This window comes from Rhineura floridana, chromosome 4, assembly GCF_030035675.1.
Source record: "Rhineura floridana isolate rRhiFlo1 chromosome 4, rRhiFlo1.hap2, whole genome shotgun sequence".
Taxonomy (NCBI): Eukaryota; Metazoa; Chordata; class Lepidosauria; order Squamata; family Rhineuridae; genus Rhineura; species Rhineura floridana.
Window position 1 is genome coordinate 14,893,565 of NC_084483.1, and position 22,310 is coordinate 14,915,874.

Sequence of the window (22,310 nt, forward strand, 5' to 3'; positions counted from 1 at the left end):
TTGTAAGGGTATCTTTGAATCTGTCGATGTCAGCCGACGATTTCCAGTCTTAGCAAGCTAGAAGCAAGCGTTTTGATTGTTTTGTGGGGAAAGAGCCACCACCACTAAACAGGATCATGGAAGGGGGAACCGCTTTAACTGCTCCTTGCTGGTGTGTGAAATAAACAAAAGAGGTAACATCTGTGGAAAAGGACAATGCTCTTGGGCTTCGGCAAGATAACTCTGAGCTGCCCAATGAAGGCAACGGTTGGGAGGCGGGGGTGCAAGTGGAAATAACGACGCAACACTCTGTCTTTTGCAGACTCCTAAGTGGATGCCTTTACCCTTACGAGGAATCTCCGGGGTTACCGCCTTAAATCCAGCTTTGCGTTGCAAACTTCAACTACTCCGGACAGCTCCCTCCATCAGTCTCTACTCGCTCTCCCACAGTGTAACAGCGTAGCTGCGGAGAGCGTTAAGTACCACGGCGACATTTCAGCACCCGGTTACTGTGGACAGCTCCCGCCGGCCTGCCACATACACCCCGCCTCCCCTCCACTTCAATTACTCGAGCTTAGGAAAGTGATCTGAGTGCATTCGCCGTTGCGCAAGCAGAGCTACAGGAGCCGAAGCTGGCGAATAGGGAAAAGCCCTTCTAGGAGCACCTCCCAGTCTCTGGCTTCATCTTCGCGCGGGCTCCCTTTGAGAAGGATGGCTCTGAGAGGGCGCGGGACCCCGTCGTCAGCCAACCGGGGACTCCGGGCATTGCTTCTCTTTTTCTGTGAGTATCGCTAACAGATTTTCCTGAAGAAAATATAGCAATAATCAGATCAACGCCCAGCACCTCTTTCTCCTAGCAAGTATCTCTCCTTAGGTTGTCTACCGTTACCAGCTCTGTTTTGAGGACAGTCTGAGGAATGGGGGAGAAAATCATCGCCTGTGTGTCTTGCGGGTGGGTGGTTGAGGGGAGATGAGTATAATTACCCTTCCTGATTTTGCAGGGAAGGACCCGTCGATTAGCAGGCTGGGTTGCATTGGGAAATGCCGTGCAGTTAGACAGGTAACTTCTTAAACAGATCAGACAGAAAATGCCCCGTGATGAGAAACTCCCCATTTCAACGAATCTCCTGAGCTTTGCGACTGATCCTACTCAGAAGAAAACCTGATTTATTTAGTTAGTTAGTTAGTTAGTTAGTTTATTTAGTTTATTTATTTATTTAGTTTATTGGGTTCAATAGTCCTTGATAAGCGTGCCTAGGTCTGCAGCTTGAACCTGAAAGTCGCGTTGGCTCCTCTCTCTCTCTCGCTCTCTTTCATCATTCCCACCTCACCCCTTCCCAACAGATGGAGTTGCTGGCAGCGCGGCGGAGCAGGAAGCAGAGAACCTCTCCGGCCTCTCTTCTGACCCCGAAAAGGCGATTTTTGTCGTTCGTGACAATGGAACGACCTGCCTCATGGCGGAGTTTGCGGCGAAGTTCGTCGTCCCCTACGACGTGTGGGCCAGCAATTATGTGGATGTAAGGGTCTTTCTCTCCCCGCCGCCCCAACTCTAACCAACCTGGTGCATTTCATCATCCAATAAAAGAGTGGAAAGTTTCAGGTTTAATAATCCTGAAATATTTGTTTGACTTAAACTAGTGTGTGTGATGGAAGGGCGTGAGCAGGAATAATGTAGAATATGATGAGCCCAACCATGCCCCCCTTTAGTTATTGAATGTTGCTAAAGTAATGCACCTCTCCCACACACACTCGACACACAGAGAATTAAGAAAACAACAACCCACGTCTGATTTGCAAGTTGTTAAGGCTGGAATGGGAAAAGATGGTTCACGGAGAATAAACGCCCCCACTCTCTCCTCCCTGCCCCCTGCCCAAGAAATGTTAGCTGTCTCTCTATTGCTGGGAATTCAGAGCTCTTTGATTTGAGGTTTATATAAATGCATAAAGTTTGCTTTTTCCATTTGGGAGTGAAAAAAGAGACCCGACAATATATCATTGCTCATCTCCATCCTCCGGGGCGGGGAGAGTCTATTATGAGTAATTCTTCTCCTTGGTTCCGAATAGTACAATCCAGTCATTAATTCTCTGATCCTACACCCTTCTATATTCATTTCATCTGTTATGGGTTGTTGTTTTTATAGCAGCATTGGGGAGCCCACCACGTCCCCCCTAATGGTCTCTTTAATAGCATGTCGTCTCAGATAAAACCATTAATTCAACATAAAAAAGTAAATAAATGATTTTTGTTGGGGCTTCGTTTGTTTGAGCCTCTTGTGCTCCTGTCCGCCTCCAGCTGATCACAGAGCAAGCCTATATCCCGCTTTCTCGGGGAGCAGAAGAGCTGGGGAAATGCGGCAGCAATGAATCCGAGCTGCAGATTTCGTGGATGGACAGAGCTTACACCCTCCGACTTTACTTCGTCAAGGTAAAGAAGGACGAGCCGCGGGTCACTCACTGCCTTTGTCTCAAAGAGTAAAGAAAGGACAAGAAAGAGTCAAGGATGGGAGGGGAGAGAAAATGACGACACCCTCAAATCAGGATGGCATTTTATTTGTCAAATTTTATGTCGCGCCCATCCGTCAGTAAAGGCCCACAACGCGGCCCGCTTGTATTTCCGCCCGCTTGTCAATGTCCTTATGCCGTGTCAGTTTCAGATCTGAGAAATTGACCAGACTCCGGCTTTTTAAAAGAAAAGAAAGGAGACCGCGGCGCAGAGTTCTCAAAGAACAGCCAAAGTTCTCGGCTGGCCTAACATGGAGTGTGTGTGTGTGGCGGAGTCCGAGGGGAAGGAGCTCTTATCAACCATTTTGTCTTTTCTTCCCCCTTCCACGTTCCCCTTTCCCTCCTTCGCCTCCTCCTCCTCCCCGAAATCGGCAGGAGAGCCGCAACACAAGCGCAGGCCCAGAGGCCTGGTGGAAAATGAGCAAAGTCCAGTTTGTTTACGACAGTTCCGAGCGCACCTACTTCAGAGACGCCGTCAACAGTGAGTGCTGGCCTCGAGAGAGGCCTAGCGGCGGGTGCGTGTTGTGAGTGTTTGGACAAGGGATCCCTTAGTGGTAGATCAGGATGAGAGAACATGACCTTGGGGGCTCCATCTTCCCTGGGAAAAAAGGGGGGGGGGATGGCGGGCCTGAGGATGCAACGAACAACATAACATACAAGGGCATTAAATGCAGACGCCGTTTTGCTGGAGATTCCCGTTCAGGTGCGAGAAGTCCCGGTTTCTTCCCAGACCTGTGAATTTTTTGTCCCACTTCGCTCCCTTCTGTGCTTTCCGTGCAGAGTCGCCTCTTCAGATTCGCCCGCTTATCCTCCCTTCTACCAGATTCCTCCAGCACCACCCAGTCTCCAAGCCCGCACTGCGGATAAAACCGCATCCCTGCATTAAACTCCCCGCCGAGCTCTCCTTGACCCTAAAATCCCCCCTGCCTTGGGTGTAATCAACACATGTCCTGACTGAAGTGGATTTAGGCAGGAGATTCCCAGCCTTTCTTCTCTTTCTGCCTTTTTCTTGGATTTCAAGGGAACGTGCTTCTTTGACTGGCCTTTTCCTTTGCTGCGTGCAGAAGTGGCCAGATTAAAAAAACATCCCTCTGCCCTTAGCAGCTGATGGCTAACAGGAACACACTTTTCAAAAGTAACCCATTGGACAGTTTGCCAGACATAAGACTTGAGCCAATTTCTGGCCCATTGGGTCAGTTCTGTGCCTGCTGAAATAGCTGACTAGCATGACATGTTACAAAAAATTGAGGGTGCAACCCTATGCCTATCTACCTGAAAGTAAACTGCATTAATCCCAGTGGAACTTAACTTCTGAGTAGATGTGTCTAGGACTGCATTGTAAGGTTGCAGTCAACCTCAACTGAACTCAGTTAAGACTTACTTTCTAAGTAAACATGCTTATGATTGGGCTGCAAGTCTCTCCTATTTGTAGCAGGGTTATCTACAACTGAAGACTGAAGTGGTAAATTAATGAAATTTAAATATTAAAACTCCAATAGAGTTGTTTCTCTGGCATATTAACCAGAAAGTGCAAAATAGTAAATTAATAACCAGAGCTACCACTTCTCAGATCATTCTCTTCAGCATTCTCTACTCCACTCATTATTACAGCAAAGCACCAGAACGACAATAAGGCTTGTCATTTTCTCAAAAACGAAACATGTGCTTTTAAATCTCAGGCCCACAAATTAATGCTGGTCCCATGATTCAACTAAAGCTCTGTTTGATGAATCTGCCGCCCCCGTGGATTAAATCTTTTACCTCTAATTTATGATTGGTATGTAAACTATTTTGAATTTTTCAGAATCAGGTTTGTAAGTATGGATGCATTTAATATGACAAGCACTTCTGAATGCAGAGGGTGGGCTCCTAAATCTGTGTTATCCACTGAAATGTGACCAACAAAACTAGCTTCCATTTTTTTATTCTTCTTGTTGTCACTTGGACTTTGGAACTGCTCTTTTTAATGCTGTTTAAAAAATTAAGCAATCTCAGTTTTCCCTTCCCTGAAATGGTGGTGATTGCATGACACTAAAAATTCCTGACTATATCCAAATGCTCTAAAACTGTGAAGTTATTATTATTATTGTTTTGTTTTGTTTTGTTGGTGTAATTTAAAAGCACAGGCTCTGTTTCATTTTCTAGCATTTTTCTCTCACTCATCTTCTTAGATGCTTTCCTGGTGCTTGTATTTGTTGCTGTGTGTATCTGCAGTGCAGAATGTTTCAGGAGAGACTCTCTCTCTCTCTCTCTCTCTCTCTCTCTCTTTGTCGCATTGAGGCAAACAAAAGTCACATCCAGTGTTTATACATTCCAGCACTTTTGAATATTTTTGGCAGCAATTTCTAACATTTGGATGCTTTAAGCCAAAATTTTAGTTATCTTTTTTCTAAGTGTAAAATGTGGGGAAAGTCATACTCATTTAAAAATAAAAGTATAAGGGAAAATCAGGATTTGTTTTCAGAATGGTTTGAAAGTCCATCACTCTTCTGATAATAGAATTCAATGGGACTCATCATCGCATGCAACCAGAGCTTAGCTGTGGCTATTTTTCAAAAATACAAGTTCACATATTTACTCAGAAGTCATTCTCAATGAGTTCAATAGCACTCCCAAATGAGTATAGGATTGCAGCCTTGGAGTTCAATCCAGAAAAAGGCAAAAGAAGTTCGGTGCCATTGATTTCAATATTCTTTTTTCTTTCTGGGTTTCAGCTCTACATATTAAGATTTCTGTGTTTAATCACATAAGCATCATGCAGATTTCAATGGCATTGCTTGTACTTAAAATTAAGCACATTTATTATCTGTGTATGTTTCAGGTTTTATGCTGTATATTTTTCATCCCTGATTATTGATTTATATACAATTTTGCTATGCATTACTTTGCTACAAAAGCCAGCACTGTAATTGGCTAGAGTGTTTAAGATTGCATGGAAATCCGATTTTTCAAACCCTCTGTCAACTGCAATGCGTGCTGAGTGGCTTTGGGAAAGTCACAGTCTCTGTCCCAGACTAGTTTTATCTCGCAGGGCATGTTCCAGGCTAAGATGCTGCCCTGAGGAAGATACAAAGATAATAATCCTTACGGGACATAGAGTGAGTGATAACATTTTGCATGATGCAGTGGGGATACCATCAGCAATTTAAAAAAGAAAAGAAAGAAAGCTGTCATTTTTATTTGCTATGCCATTTGTGTAGAGAGATGAACCTAGTGAAAGAAAGCTATTGCTAGCAATTCTGTTCTGGCTAAGCTGCATTTCTGTTTAGTAATTGGTTTGCTTTCGCCTAATCATCATAGTTGCCTCCATAGCAAAAACACGTTAGTCCTTCACCTGCAAACAACTTCTTCAGTCCCCAATAGGAAGTCAGGCACACGTTGCTTACATCTGGGCACACTCATGGTGGTGTGAACTACCATGAGAACATCCTAATGTGGGACCATAGTGAGGGAGAGGAGGACTGAAGAAGGTCATGAAGGAAATGTTCACACTCTGCATTGTGATTCTGTACAGTCCTTACCATTTATAAATATTTTGACAAAAGTATGGGGCTCTTTGCCCATAATTTCCCTAAGTGTTGGCAATTCTATATGTGGATATTTCTTCATTAAATACACACACAGAGAGGGGGGGAGAGAGAGAGAGAGAGTGATGGATAAGAACAAGACTTGCAGTATAAATGCATTGAAAATGTTTCTTGACCTTTTCTCAAGCCTAGAAAATCAGGAGAGTTTTTGGTCTCACCAGAGTGTAAAGTATACATGAAACTGACACACTGCTAGGTGGGTCAAAGGAAATGAGAGCCCTGCCTCCATTCTTACCCAGTCTGGCCAACATAAATTGTTTGGGTGCAATCCCAATGTGAAGACTAAGGGTGCAGTCCATACCCCATCGAAAAGCTGGCTGAGGGACTATATGCAGTGGCTTAAGTGTTGCTCTGCCAGTAGAGGCAGAGGTTCGCCCATAAGATGGTCCTTATGCTACTTGAATGTCCCACCAGCAATGTTCCATCAATGAAGTGGAGGGAAGTGGGTCATAGTGGGGACAGGTGTGGATGCACCTTTGGCAAAGCAATCATCCATTGACATTTCTGTCTTCTTGGCAGCTGGGAAACATACATCCACCACACATCATCTTTCCACTTTAGTCACCCCAGCTGGGAAGTCTTACAGATGCCAAGCTCAGCAGACAATCACCTTGACCTCCAGCGACCATCAAAAATCTGTGGCTCTCTTGTTGTCTGAAGTCCGCCTACAGCCCTTTGACATCAGCTCTGATTTTGTCTTCAGTGAAGGTAAGGGTTTTGTGGGTGCTGGGAAATGTTTGGGTGCAATCTGGAATGGTAAGGCAGCAGTTTTCAGTGGAAAGCTGGGATGGAGAAGGAAGGAACACAATCCAGCTTCTTAATTTTTTTTAAAAAAAGAATACTGACAAGTTGCCCTGCCCAGAGTTGCCCTGCCCAAAATCCCAGACTAAGGCTGTGTCCGGGCAATAGCTTTTCTTCAGCTAGAAATAAGCAGTTTCCCTATTCCATTATTATTCTATGGCAGTATGAGGAACCTTTTTTTCTATCAAGGACCATTGGCCCTGAGAAGAAATCAATCAGTGTGTGTTTCTGTGTCTGTGCGTGCACGCACATGCGCACACACAGGCATTCATTAATTGTATTAGCTGACAACTTAATTGTATTATAGGTTCTTCTTAATTGTATTATAAGTGCCATAAATAAATAAATCTCCTGGATGGGAGACTGCCTGGGAACCATATGTAAGCTGCCTTGGGTTTCTATCATGAAAAGAAAGGCGGGGTATAAATGTAATAAATAACGGATAATAAAAGAAATGTTGTAATGCCTGATAAAGATAAGCACTGGGGTGCTGCCATCTCCTGAAGCTGTAACAGGTTGACATCCACTGAATAGCCTGAACAATACTATACCTATCCCTGGAGATGGAGGCAGGTGAAGACACGTCCCTGCTACTTCTCTCGAGGAATAGAACCTGATTCAATGGAGTAGTGATACCAGTCACTGGGCTCTTAGCAGGCAAGCTGTTCCCCACCATCTCTCAGTGAAGAGTCCTGGAAATGCCCAAGAGGCAGATAAATAAGCAGCGATTGCATCTGGCCCTCAGGATGGAGGTTCTCCACTACTGTTCCATGGGCTCACTCTACCCTGTGGTCTACAACTTGCTTTTCTGTTTAACTTAGAGAATGTCTAAAATGAATTTTGGCATCGGTGCACCCATGGTTTTCCATTTAGGTTTCCAATGTGCATTGGTTCAATCATAGGTTAAGGTGTTGCACTATGACCTGGGAGACCAGGGTTCGAATCCCCATACAGCCATGAAGCTCACTGGGTGACCTTGGGCCAGTCACTGCCTCTCAGCCTCAGAGGAAGGCAATGGTAAACCCCCTCTGAATACCATGAAAACCTTATTCGTAGGGTCGCCTTAAGTCGGGATCGACTTGAAGGCAGTCCATGTGATTGCATCAGGATTCCTTTTTTGCACTCTGATTTATCTGTGCACATGTGTGTGCACAGGGATCTATAATATAAAACTGATACAAACTGAGAACAAAAACTGTTCTTGCACAGTGGTCATAACTCATCTAGAAATAAAATGCAGAACAATGGCAGATTTGTGAAAGTATTGGCGCTGTTCTGGAAGCATGGCTAAGATCATTCAGAAATCCCAAAATCTAGGCAGATATTTGGACGAGACTTTCTTTATGATATTTTTAGGCCATAATTTAGGACATAAACCTTGCAAGGATGTTTTCACAACCAAAATAGGGTACATTAAAATATATTAATTACTAATTATAATACAAAACATTATAAGACAGCAGCTTAGACATGTAGGCCTCAACGGAACATTTTCATAGGACAGATTAAAGCAGTTCAGAGTCTCAAAGAACCAGCAGCACAAAAACACTGATTAGGGAAAGGCAGTCCAGAATAAATAAGCTTTTAAGACCCATTTGAAGGCCTGCACTGTTGAGGCCATGTACAGTTCAGTTTCAAAAGCTCTTGCTACTGTGTACTATGCAAAGCAGCTGTAACTCTGAAGAGACTTTGCTCGGCTGCTTTCTCTGCTCAGATCCAGTATTGAAGTGAAGAGAATCCTGCTGGAATGTCTAGGAAGAGCAGAGGAACTAAACACACCCATTTTGGAATGTACTTGATTTGCTGTAGAAGGTGACTTGCTTTGCAAGGTGAATAGCTATTGAATCTGAAATGGCAGCAGCGGTACTTCTCAGAATTCTCAAATGGCAAAGGGGATGCATGTGCCATGGATGATAATGATAATGATTATGATTAGGAAATAATAATAATAATAATAATAATAATAATAATAATAATAATAATAATAATAATAATAATAATAATAATAATAATAATAGATTGCATTGGATGCTGCTACCCAGGGACCCCGGGGAGAAAGGTTTTTATGTTGGGCTATTTCTAGTGAACTCTAAATGGTGTGAATTGTGATGCTGTTTTGTAGGATTAACATTTAATTGTACATATATCCTGAATGGAGATGCTGGGGGGGGGGAGGTGTTGGTGTGTGTGAGAAAAGCTCATCATGAATTCCCCCCCATTTAAAATTAGACTGAACACAAATGGTGAACTTCTAAAAAGTTTCCAAAGTTGTCCCCAAATATTTCACAACTTTGTAACTAAGCTTTGGGAGTCCAGAACTGTTGGCAGTTCTAACAATTAAAGGCAAAAGTGCAATCTGATAACTTGATAAGTTCTGTTCTAAATACAGATTTACTTCTCTGCCTGGGATTTGTCAGTTACACTATAATATTGATCCTAATGCCCCCACAGAGTTTTTCCTAACCATGTTCAGTTCAGATCATAAACAAGTTGCAGCTGGAACCCACAATGGGCTGCTCCTAATGTTCCCACAATGGAGTTGTTCTTAACCATCTTTGGTTCACATTATAAACAAATGGTTCAGATCATAAATAAAAGTTGTCCATTGAATGTGTCATTATTCAAACCAAAAGTTGTAGCCAAAAATGACTTTGATTTAGCTCAGGGTGCCAGTATGCTGCCCTCCAGATGTTGTTGGACTTCAACTCCCATCAGCCCCAGCCAGCCTGGCCAAAGGTGAGGGATAATAGTCTAGCAACAGCTGGAGGCACCATGTTGGCCTTAGCTGAAAGCACTTCTGCTTGAGCAAATTGAGGCATCCAGTTTTTGCTGATGTCCACCATTCCCACTTAAGTCCCTCCAAAAGTAGCTCCTGAGGTTTGGGAGACCCTCCAGAACACAACGGTATCGTACAGAGGGCTGCAGCAGTTAGGATGAGTTTGGCAAAAATCAGGTGCCACAATTTGAGTGAGTGGAAGTGCTTTCCCCTTGTTTCCCCTTCTTTGTACATTTTCTGTGCAGAATACTGTTTCCAGTGTCTTGAGCTCACTGCCTTTCAGATATTCTATATATTCTGTTGTCACAAGTGACTTGTGGCAGAAAAACATGGAGGATTTCAAGTTTGTGAAATGTTTTGGATTTGTGTTTGATGGCATATATGGAGATGGGGATTTGATAATAGTTGGCACATGAGTGCCACAGTCCTATATGCATAGGTAAGAACAAAGCATAAGAAGCACCCTGCTAGTTTAGATCAAGGGTCTCAGTAGGCCAGCATCCTCTGGCCAGCAATGGCAAAACAGCTGTTTTGGGGGATACCAAATGCAGAGCATGAAGGCACCACCCCTCCCTTCTTTTGATTACCTCTGTCTCTGAACACAGATTCTGTCTCTGAACCCAGATATTCCTTTTTTCTATCATGGCTAATAGCCATTGCTAGATTAATCCATCTAATCTGAATATGTAATTTAATTTTGTTATGTATGTTTCTTAAAACTGCTGATTTTACTTAAATTTTGATAAAATTTTAGGTCAACTTGGTTTTAACATTTGCTTTTATTGGTATTTTGATTAATACTTTATGTTGCTTTATGTAAATCACTTGGAGGGTTTGATGATTAGATGGTATATAAATCCTGTTATTATTATTTTTAAATCCATCCTCCTTTAAAGCAGCCTAAGTCAGTCACCATCATCACATCTTCTGGCAATGAATCCCACTTAAGTCCTGTCTACTACAGCCCATCAATTTCACTGAATGACCCCAAACATTAGTATTAATGCAAAGGCTGAAGACTAGGATTAAAGCTTCTTGTGTACCATTCATGATTTTGTGTTTTGTTGTTATGTACCTTCAAGCTGATTTTGACTTATGGCAACCCTATGAATCAGCGACCTCCATGCACATCGATATCGTGTGCCCATAGACACCTTTTTTCCTTCTTTAACAACAAAATTATGAATTTTGTAAACCTTCATAGGGAAGGTGTTCCAGCCTTCTGATTATTTTGGTTGCCCTTTTCCAGCTCTACAATGTCCTCTTTGAGATGGGGCAAACAGGGTCGAAATACCTGACAGCTGCTGCCAGTCAGTGTAGACAATACTGAGCTATATGGGCCAATGGGCTGACTTGGTATAAGGCAGCATCATATGTTCCAAATGCAGCCTCACCATAGATCAGCCTCTCCCAACCAGTGTGCCTCCCGATGTTGTTGGACCACAATTCCCATCTTTCCTGACCATTGGCAATGCTGGCTGAGGCTGATGGGAGTTGTGGTCCAACAACATTGGGAGGCACACTGGTTGGGAAAGGCTGCCATAGATTAATATAAAAGGATTACAGCATTGCAGTTCTGGTGATTTTATTTTCAGTCCCTTTGCTAATTATCCTTAGCATGGAATTTCCCCTTCTTGCTGCTGTTGTACACTGTGTTGGTGATACCACTGCACTATCTACCATGATCCCAAGAGCTATTTTCTGGTTATTCAAGGTTGCTCATTTATACTCTCAGGATACATATGAAATTAAGAATGTTTGCCTCAAGGTGTTTTTAACAGTATGCTATTTTGCTGCACACTCACCCTCTGTGGAAAGATGTGACTACACCACTGTCGCTACATTAGCATTTTGTGGGAGGTGTACTGAACAAGTCTCCTATGTTGTGTGGGCTTCTATTCAAACACTTTCCTGCTCTGTATAGTCACAGGTTAAGGGGCTTTGTGATGTAGGTGGCAAAGGTGAAGCCTACAGAAGGAGATCTACAGAAGCAGAAGGACTGACCGAAGCTTCAGGAGGCTGTAAGAGAAGCCTTGGAGGAAAGGGGAAAGTTGGTGATAGAATAGGCCGAGGGGAGCCACACACATGGCTGGAGGACAGCAGAAGTTCACACGATATGTTATGTGAACTAAACTAACTAACCAGCCAAATCGTTTGTCAGAGACCTCTAATAGGGCTGATTTGGGGCCCAATCTGGTGCTTTTGGCGTGTACAATCCAACCTGGAGCTAAAAGTAAAGGTAAAGGTGTCCCCGCACTTGTAGTGCGAGTCATTTCCGACTCTTAGGGTGACGTCTTGCAACGTTTACTAGGCAGACCGTATATATGGGGTGGGATTGCCAGTTCCTTCCCCGGCCTTTGTTTACCCCCCAGCGTATGCCGGGTACTCATTTTACCGACCACGGATGGATGGAAGGCTGAGTGGACCTCGACCCCTTTTACCGGAGATTCGACTTCCTCCTTCCGTTGGAATCGAACTCCGGCCGTGAGCAGAGCTTCGGCTGCGTTACCGCCGCTTACCACTCTGTGCCACATCAGGGGGGCTGTGCACAGTTTAATTAGGGTTCAATACATGTGGTTAGGAGGGCTGGGGAGGAGATTGCATGTCCCATGGCCCTAGGGACACCCCGGCCGGGACCAAAGGACTGTGGGTTTGAGCTAATTATGTTGTAGCTGGTTTCATGATGGTTAGAACAACCTGAACATGGCCGCTGGTGTCTCAGGTGGTGGCATCCAGCCACAATGCAGTAGCACCCATTTATTCTGGGTAAACCTGAACCCCCAGTTTTACTTAAAAAAGATCACAACCTTTTTCTTTCTTTTCTGTTTCTTTGTGAGGGCAGTTGATGCCCTCCATCCTGGCTGCTCACTTCCTGGTCTCATCTGATGAACTTTACAACATTTCAGTTAACTGATGATTTCTCAATTTGGTGATCTTTGGCAATAGGGATTTCTTGATTTTTGAGACAATGTGTAAAAAAAGTGAAATTCATTTATTTGAATTGACAGACTTGCCGTGTAAGTCCAGAACAGTGTATCACTATAGTTGTGTTTAGGCATTTGACTGAACACGTGGAGAGTTAAACTGAGGGTGGAGTGTGCAAGCAAGCCCTCCCATCACAATCCTTGCGGTCCTCTTCTGATCTTTGTGACTGTAGAAGTTTTTTCAGATGCACTGGATTGCATGGCCACCTACAGAAAGATCACTGTGGATAAGATCTGAAATGGATGGACGATTTGGAAGTGTATGCTGGACACCGTATTTGATGGACACTTTGCTCTCTTGATCCTCTTCTTACTGTTGCTCTTCTTGTTTGCTGTATATGAAAATAAAAAGAAAATGAAAGAAGTCTCCTTAGGAGCGGGGAAACCCTGGCTTATCAGGGTTTCTGATTACAGGGAGAGTTTCTAAGTGCATTCAGTCCAGCACGCTTAAAACTCCTCTCAAGTGCACTTCACTTGAACACAGCTTATATTAATTTGTATGCACACACTCTCATTGTCTTCTGAACAAGTTCATTATCATTCATTGATCAAACTCAAAAGCATCACTCGGGGCTGCTTGGGCATTTGACTCTCTTAGCCCTAATGCAACAATAAAACTCCCATGCAGGGTTCCTGGATAGTAGTCTCTGGCTGCCTTAGGTCACTCACGAGTGGGAATTATACAGCAGTCTTTATTTGTTCCATGATCCCAGTTAATATTAAAAAAAAATACAGTGTGATCCCTCCATCGGACTAAAAAAAAGGGAGGCACTTTGAAACTATGTTAGGATTAATTTGACTGTGCGATACTCTGATCAGATTAAGCCATACCTTAAAATAACGAAGGGGCTCTGCCAGACTCAACTAATGACCCTTATTCCTTCCTTCCCATACCCACATGCTTCCCGCTTTCCCAAAGCTAGTTCATAATGTTCCACTAACACAGGATCTTTGGCTGACACCATTGTGCTGACAACCAGCAGAGATCAACTCATCCCTCATATATCTAACCAATCATTGCACTTTGCAGAAGAGGGCCTTCTGCAGATGCCATCTCATCAGGAGGTCTCTTCTGTATGATATAGGAATTGGGCCTTTAGTGTGGTGGCATCTAACCTTTGGAATTCTTTCCCATTATAGATCAGGCTTTGTAGTCTTTTCAGCACCCATTGCCTTTTAAGAGGAGATTTGTATACCACTCTGTAGATGTATTGGACTTGAAACTGTTTTTATACATGAAATTGTTATAATTGTTTTTATATACAAAATTGTTATATGCTTTTATTGCTATATGCTTTTATTGCTGATGTTTTCTTGTTCAGTTGCTTTGAGATCTTCCATGGGAAGTGATTCATACAGGGAAATAAATAAGCCCCCACCATAGCCAGATGTGGCACAGGGGAATGAAGAAACATCACAAGCAGAGAAGAGGGCTTAGAGGGACATGCTGATGGAAGGTTCAGGTCACATGTTTTTGATCTTTTATTGTGTTCAGCCATCTGGAGGACTTGCAAGCATACAGGGATATCGCACCACATTATTAAATCTTTCTTTCCCTCTGCTTCTTATCGTGCTAGTGCTGTGTAGCGGGTCACATATTGGACTTAAGAAAGCCTGCTGGGTCAGGCCAGTGGCCCATCTAGTCCAGCACTCTGTTCTCACAGTGGCCAGCCAGATGCGGATGGGAAGCCCACAAGCAGGACCTGAGCACAAGAGCACTCTCCCCTCCTGTGGTTTCCAGTAACTGTTATTCAGAAGCATACCGCCTCTGACTAGTTGCCATTGGTAGCCTTATCCTCTGTGAATCTGTCTAATGCTCTTTTAAAGCCATCCAAGAAGATTGAACAGAAACCTCATTTAAAGCCATCCTAGGAAGGCTTGGCCAGGACCAGAGAGAGCATGCCTCTGAATACTACTTGCTCTGGGTCACAAGCGCGGAAAATACGATTGCCCTCGTGTCCAACTTGAGGCCTTCTCGTAGGTGCATCTGGTTGGCCGTTGTGGAAACTGGATGCTAGACTAGATGGACCACTGGTCTGATTCAGCAGGGCTCTTCCTAAAGACTGAGGTCTAAATTCTCAACTGTGGAGCTCATGGAGTGATTCTGGGCCAGCTTCACCCTCATATTCAGTCTAGCTTACCTCACACAGCTGTTGTGAGGATATTGGATGGGAGATACATGCTGCTCTGAGCTCTATGCGGAGAAAAAGCAATGTTTGGGGTTGTATCCAGAGTAACACTAACACAATCATTCCATCAGCATAAGGATTTCTGCTTGTGCCGTGGAATGTTTGACCTCTCCCCCCCCCAAGCTCTTATATTTGGGACATGCATGGGGGAAGGAGGGGTAAATGTCCCATTGTGCAAGAGGGAATTCTTGCATGAACAGAAAGAAGGCATTGGATGCCACCCCTTGTTTCAAATAAGCATATGTTCACCAATGTGCAAAATAATTCTCTCTTTCTCCCTGTCCCTCTCTGTTTCTGTTTTTGTTTTGTATGTATATATATTGCAGAACATAAATGTCCAGTGGACCAAAGAGAACAATTACAAGAAACTCTTCCTCTTGTTCTGGGCTTCATCTTGGGACTGGTTATTGTGATAACCCTCGGAGTTTACCATCTCCATCTCAAAATGACCGCTACACAAGTCCAAATCCCACGAGACAGATCTGAGTATAAACATATGGGATAGTAGCTGGCAGAACCACCAATCAGCTGAAGCAAAAGCACTTTTTTCTATAGGTCAGGGGCTCCCACTTGATGAAACAAAAGTTATCTACTGTATAATGACCAAAGGGAGAGGGCAGAAAGGGGTGGGGGTGGGTGGGGAAAAATAGCCATGTCTCAAAAGTCCATGCCTTAGAGCAGAGGGCAGCATTTTCTTCCTTGAAGAACCATCAGTGCAAATGTCAACTTTTCCTGCATTGGTCCAGGAGATTCCCTTCCCATTCATGTAATGAGGGAACAAATTGGGATGAAGATGTATGTTTTGCACTGAGAACTGATTGAGCTGCTACTGTGGATAAGTAGGGTTGGATCCAAAGATCCGCGAAAGGAGTTCCACTCACAGAATCTTCCCTCTTATGGAAGAGGTGGGGTGGGAAGAAATAGATTTTTGCTGATTCTTCCTTTCCCCTATAGCCCCGTACCCCCCCCCCCAAAATTGGATGGGAGGCTGCAGGGGAAAGGAAAACTGGTGAAAGCCTCTTCCACACCTTCCATGAGTGAAGTCCTCCACTGGCCCACTGTCTTTCCCCTTGAATGGAAGGACTCTTACCATCCATGGAAAGGCTTTTTGGATCCACCCCATCAACCTGCATTCCCAGAGCTCCAACTTTTCCTGCAGGAACAAAGGAAAGATAAGGAGCAAGGAATCTAGGACTGCATCCCGCAGAGACATTCCCCGAGGAATAATGCCATTTTGAGAAAACAAAACATACCAGCTCACCTGATGTTAAGCCGTTACACCTCCACTTCAGCTCATCTCAACCAAAAATCTGTTTCAATCAGGCAGGGGGGAAAATATTCCATTATTTTAGCTTGAAGCAAATTTGTGTTTTGTTTTTTGCTTGTTGGGAATGCTTTAGCACCAGAACAACTTGATGGTTGTCGCTGCTCAAAACATAAGAGTGTCATGCTATCATAAAGCCACGTGAGAAATGCTTCTGGGCTGGATACTTTGCATGCACTGTGATTGAAAAATGCCTGCCACTCCATGATGACTTTCATAAGACAGCAGCAACAAAACGTTCATATGACTATGCAGATATCTTCAGGTGTTATAAATATATATGTATAAATATATATATGGAAAAAGAGAACCTCCCAATAAAACCTAAATGATGTTGATTAATGCAGAGTATTTTTGAAACATAGGCAAATATGTAAAAAAAAAATATTGGCGTTCTTATTCTTATGGAAGTGACCTCTGCTGCTGTACAAATAATGAGATGCAAATAAAATAACAAGATGATTCTAAAAAAAGCGCACCTTGTATTAGTGCGTCCCTCACAGCAAAGGGTTCGGGGGTGTTTGTTGGGAAAAGTTGGTGCCTGTCCAGGGCATCACAATTTGTAGTGCCTAAGGGGAATGTTCCGCTTCCTCTGCATCAGTCACGTCTATCAAGGTCAACAGGGCCCAGATGAACACAAATACATTTGAAGATCTCCCTTACTGAATCAGGGTAATGGCTTCTTACATCCTATTTTCTTATCAAAAAACAGACCACCACAACTTCAGATGTTGTTCTGGTCAGACATTCTAGGATAAAAAGGCCATGGACATTGTGAGTGTGCAAATGCTATGTGTGGTGTGTTAATGTATTATTTGCACTTACTAACCTCTCATTTTGTTTGGAGTGTGCACGCAGTCACACATGGACACACATGCCTAACAGGAGACCAAAGGTCTCAGATCCTTCCTCCAAATTTCTGCTCCTACAACTAGGCTGTAACTAGGGGCTGAAGCCCCCAGACAAGGACCAAGGGTAGAAAAAGGTTACTGAGATGAGTTTGTCCTGTGTTGTGTAGAGGGGGTTATGCTCTTGTCCACACAGTTTCTGACAGAAAGATCCACCCTCACCAACTTCTAAATTGCTAGGAGGGTGAGCAACTCAGAGACTGCTCTGGAGAGCCAATCCAATGCCCACAAGGAGGTTGTCAGGCAAGGCCAGTGAGGGGTGTGGCCTGGGAGAGGGATTTCGCCATCCTGAGGGCTATCTCTCCTGAGGAAGCGGGGGGGGGGAGGAGAGTTCCAGATGGGAGATCTGGAACCCCAAGCATGGAGAGGAAAGCCTTGATAGTGTGCTCTTACCCTAAGCAGACTTTCTCTTCCTTAGAATTTCTCCTTTCTTTGTTCTCTTTTGTCAGGCCTGCTCCTAATAAGCATACCTAGAACCCTGTGTCTGTTCCCTGAGGAGGTGGGGGAAGACTGGCTTTAGAGAGGATATGGAAAGGTGCTTCCTAGTTCAGCCCTTGGCAAATCTTCTTTCTTCATTTGAAGAATCCTGCTCTCTAGTGCATGGGGGGGAGGGCACCCTTAGTGCTGAACCTCTGGGTGGTACATAGGAGGGAGGATAGCAGTATGAACCAGTTCTTATTCATCACAATTTTGTGTGGACTCTGTTGCAACCCACTTTTTCTGCCTTGTGCCCAATAGTTGTCACTAGGTGACTATGTTCAGCTAAAAACATTGCAGCCAAAGTGAAAATATCTCGGTTATTTTGCATCCAAGTTTTCATAAAAGGAAGCAAATGGATGACCCCAGTATGCCAACATGAATCCCATATCCGGCCATCCTTTGTTCTATTTATAGCTCATTTCAATAGAGACAGTGATTGCTTGCACATTCTCTCCAAAGCCTTGGGTGACCTGATCATACTTTGTGGGTGAGTTTAGCTCATTCAAATCACCATCAGAAAAGCACTATTTATTGGTTAATTCATCTTTTATTCTAGTAAATAATTTATGCACAATATTCCACTATGGAAGAGGAGCCTCAGTAGCACCTGCAGGATAACATTGCTTCAGGTCCTGCAGAAGGGAATTATGGGGGAACAAGAAGGCAAGATGGGCCCTCTTCCAGCAGACATCTCCTTCACACACTACATCAGGATGGGGAACTTCAGGCTTGGGGGGGGGATGGAGCCCTCCTAGGCCCCTCTATTTGAGACTTTCTCCTCAGCCACATCCCTCACCAGCCCTAATTCATAGCCTCGTTAAGTGTTTCTGCCTAGCTGGAACATGTCCTTCAACTCAGATAATGCCTCTTGGTGGCCTGGAGGCAGGACAGAGAGATAGAGTCATCCGCCTGGTTACTACTGCAAAAAGAATGCTGGACTAGATAGACGTTTGGTCCAGTCTTCTTCTCCTTTTGGCCAGCTTGGTTTAATCTTAAGTTAGGGAGTGCTCTGCACCTTTATATATTTGAGGGAGGCGGGCAAAGAGAACAGCAGGGCCTGCTCTAGTCAGACTGTCCCTGTGATGTCCCTGTATTTTAATATCTGTATATCGGGTTTATTAAGCGATATATGGTAAGTGACTGAGTGAGAGGGGGGACTATATGGGCTAGAATGCTGGAGAATGCTGTATGATGATTGGCTGAGTGTTTGAATGGCTGAAGGTATAAATGAGAGGATGACAGCTGAGTCTGGGAGAGAGTTGAGGAAGTTGGTTGATTGATGAGAGGGATTTTGGAGGAGTTGGTTGGCAGAGTTCTGAGGGAGGCTTGGCTTGTATTTGGCTGATATTTAGGCAATATATATATGACAGAAACATAAAGAGTGACACTATATGAAACCATATACTTGTTAAACATACCTTACATAATCTTGTTATTTCCTGGTGTTTATAAATAAATATTTTATTGGTTTACCAAAAGCCTGATTCTTGGCTGGGGCTTTCACAGACCAGAAGGGTGGGCAGGGTAATTACCAAGGTGGAGAAACAGTATCAATGGTGGCAGTGGTGAAGAGATAGTGTATCATCAAGTATCCAGGGCTGTATGCATTATTGGCACAAAGATATAGGGGGGTTGTGGCCTGCAAGTGCACCCAGACACAAAGTAACAATAAGCCAGAAGGGAGACTAAGGCGAAGTCTCTAGCAGTATTGTTACAGGGTGTGACTGGTGGTGCTGCCTAGCAGTGGGATCTTGTGAGATCTGTGCTAAGGTGAGCTAAAGAAAAATAAAAACTATGTTTCTCCCTGGTGGTAGCCACGGGTGGGAGCCTGACAGGTGGTGCCAGGGGTGGAACATTACAGTCCCCTTGGGCCAACTGACACCATCTGTCCTGTGGGAATGGACATATTCTGAAGCTGGCTCCCGTTTGTTTTTGTTGTGAGCATGTGGATCTTTGCGCTTTATAAATGTTGTTAGCTTTGAGGATTCTAGTCAAAAAGTGGGATGTAAAACTTCTAAATATATAAATAATCTCAATGACAATTCGTAGGCACCATGGTCACCATCACCACCACAACCTATTCCACTTCCCTGATTGAATAACTTGCTGCAGGACAGCGTCTCCAGTTGGTAACAGCAGATCCTATCAATTGTAATAAATTAATACAATGAGTGAATACATAAATAAATGTAAGTGTGCCCTTCGAAGTATAAAAACCGGTAAACACATAATGTGCTTCCTCCCACCAGCCTTCTACAGGCTTAAGCTCACAAGCCAACCTCAAAGGAATGTACCCATATGTAAGCAGGATTATTATTGAAGTCTCTCTCTCGCAAGGGAATTTGATGTAACACAAGAGGAAAGAAGTATCTGGGCCACTTAAAGGCTTCAAGTCTTAAGCACCATTTTTGTTTAGTTCATTCCTTCTCCTCTTCCATTTTAGCAGCTTTAGACGCCCCATATGCTACAAAAACCTACACATTCTTCTCCCGAAGATCAAGCTGTTATCCCTCAGCTCATCAACAGACTTTCTATCAAGATCAATGGTAATATCCCCCCAGGGGAGTTCTAAGATGGTGCTGGACAAGCCTGGTGCCAGCTTGTGGCATTCATAGGGCAAGCACTAGGGCCCAGCAGCCTGGCAGGACTCACCCCCCACAGCTGCCACCTCTTCCTTGGCTGCCAACACAACTGCTGGTGGTGGTCCTGGAATTGAGTCCACGTGGATATTTTGTGTCAGTTCCAGATTTGGTGGGGCAAGATGATTCTGGGGTATGGGCATCTATGGGGGGCAGTTGCATCCCCCCCAAGTTAGAATCCCCAGGTTCCCAGCTTTTTTCTTTTTTTAAACAGAAAAAAGTAAGTTTCTAGCATTTATAGAACCTGAGACATGAAGCAAAATGGACAGGAACTTTTTATCTTTGTTTGGTAAGAAACAAGCCTGTGCCCACCTTTCAGCATTTTTAGCCAATGAATGAAGTCATAGCAATGACTGACATTTAAGAAAGCAGATCTAACCAATTAGACAAAGAGAAGCCTAGAGTGGAGTACCCAATACCTAGACCAGGGGTCACCAACCTGTCACCTGTGGGTGCCATGGTGCCCTTAAAGGCCTTCAATGGTACCCTCAGCAGGTAGCCCAGAATCTTTGTCATGAAGCTCAAGTCTCACTAACCCTAGGAGCCAATCATCATGGAAAGGGAGGCACAGGTTAGCTCTGAGAAGTCTCTTCTCAGTGACTGATTCACCTTTCACTCTGATTGGTTCCTATCAGCAGGAAAGGACAAGGAAGCATGCTCTTAGTCAAGTGAGAAGACTCTTCTCAGTGGCTAACATGCTCCCCTTTCATGCTAATTGGATTGTACATAGAGACCCTGCTCTAAAAAAAGTAAAGGGTCTATGACCACTCACATCCCCAGATGACTACACTCCAGCTGGTCTTCCCTGGTGAAGAAATTATTGCTGTCCCATTTTTTAAAAATCTGGTATCCAAGCATTCTCAAATGCTAGTTAGGCATGTTTATTTATTTGGAATCGTTACTTACCCACTCCCAATTGTGACAATGTCCATGATCTGGGGGGCCCTCCATGAGTGGCCTCACCTTCTCTGCATCACTGCTGCTGCTGCCCAATTAGTTACCTGGGCCCAGTGTGCACCCCTACCTGGGGAAGAAGGCTAGGCTAGCAGATGTTTCTGCTCCTTTTCCTTGAGCCTGTTATTGATCACTTCCTTGAAGAGGACAAGAGATGAGGTAGCAACAGCACAGAGCAGCAGGGCCAGTGGACTCCAGGGCTTAGCACTGATCCCCCTGCTCGAGCATGAGCATTGGGAAAGGACCAGAGAGACTGCCCCCTGTGGTTGGCACTGAGCATGACTAGACCAACCCTAGCAACCTCAGCGAAAGTAGAGGAAGATGCAAATCTTTGAGGAAGTAATGGAAGGCCCATAGCTCAGTGGTAGAGCATCTGCTTTGCATGCAGAAGGTCCTAGGTTCAATCCCCACCATCACAAGGTAGGGCTGGGAGAGACCCCTATCTGAAGTGGAAAGGCACTGCCAGTCAGTGTTAACAATACTGAGCTAGGTGAGCCAATGGTTTAACTCCATATAAGGCAACAATGGGGAACCTGTGGCCCTCCAACTCCCATCACCCTCAGCATGCACGACCAGCAACATCTGAAAGGGCACAGGCTCTCCACACCTAATATAAGGCAACTTCCTATCCATCCATGACGGTGGAATTTAGCTGCCAGTTGGGAACAAGGTCTCAAGCCTCAAGCCTTCACAACACCGAAGGATGTAAACCACAGGGTGGGGAACCTGCAGTCATTCACATGTTGCTGGGCTCCAACTCCCCTCAGCCCCAGTCAGCACGGCCAATGGTTGGGGATGATGGGAGTTGTAGTCCAGCATCTGGAAGGCCACAGGTTCTCTATCTCTGATATAAAACAAAAAAGTAGATTGCCAAACGGAATAGGCAAGTTGAAGGCACGCACCACAGTAAGGATTGCAAATACGGATGTTTTTATTCACACATGCATTTTCTTCACTGAGTTGTCTGGTGTGTACAAAATCTTTTAAAAGATGGCAATGACTTCAAAAGATGCTGGAAAAAATATCTACGGATCAGAAAATTACAGACTTCCCCCCCCTCACATTAAATTTTAAAATATGCATCAAGCTATCATATTTTCCTACTTATGGATTTACTTTTTAAACTTTTAAAACCATTTTTATTAATAAAGCCCAGTTTCCAGAACAAAACAACCCTGTTACTTTCA

The 22,310-nt window shown here is 44.1% G+C and overlaps 1 protein-coding gene across 1 annotated transcript; it reads left to right on the top strand.

Annotated features, from left to right (window-relative positions):
- The first annotated feature begins 525 nt into the window (after positions 1–525).
- LAMP5 (lysosomal associated membrane protein family member 5) lies at positions 526–15,390 on the top strand. Its single transcript, XM_061626167.1, has 6 exons — positions 526–760; positions 1,324–1,496; positions 2,273–2,404; positions 2,857–2,962; positions 6,588–6,776; positions 15,145–15,390. The coding sequence occupies exons 1-6, from the start codon at positions 691–693 to the stop codon at positions 15,321–15,323; spliced, it is 849 nt and encodes a 282-aa protein (XP_061482151.1). The 5' UTR covers positions 526–690; the 3' UTR covers positions 15,324–15,390.
- Positions 15,391–22,310: the final 6,920 nt, after the last annotated feature.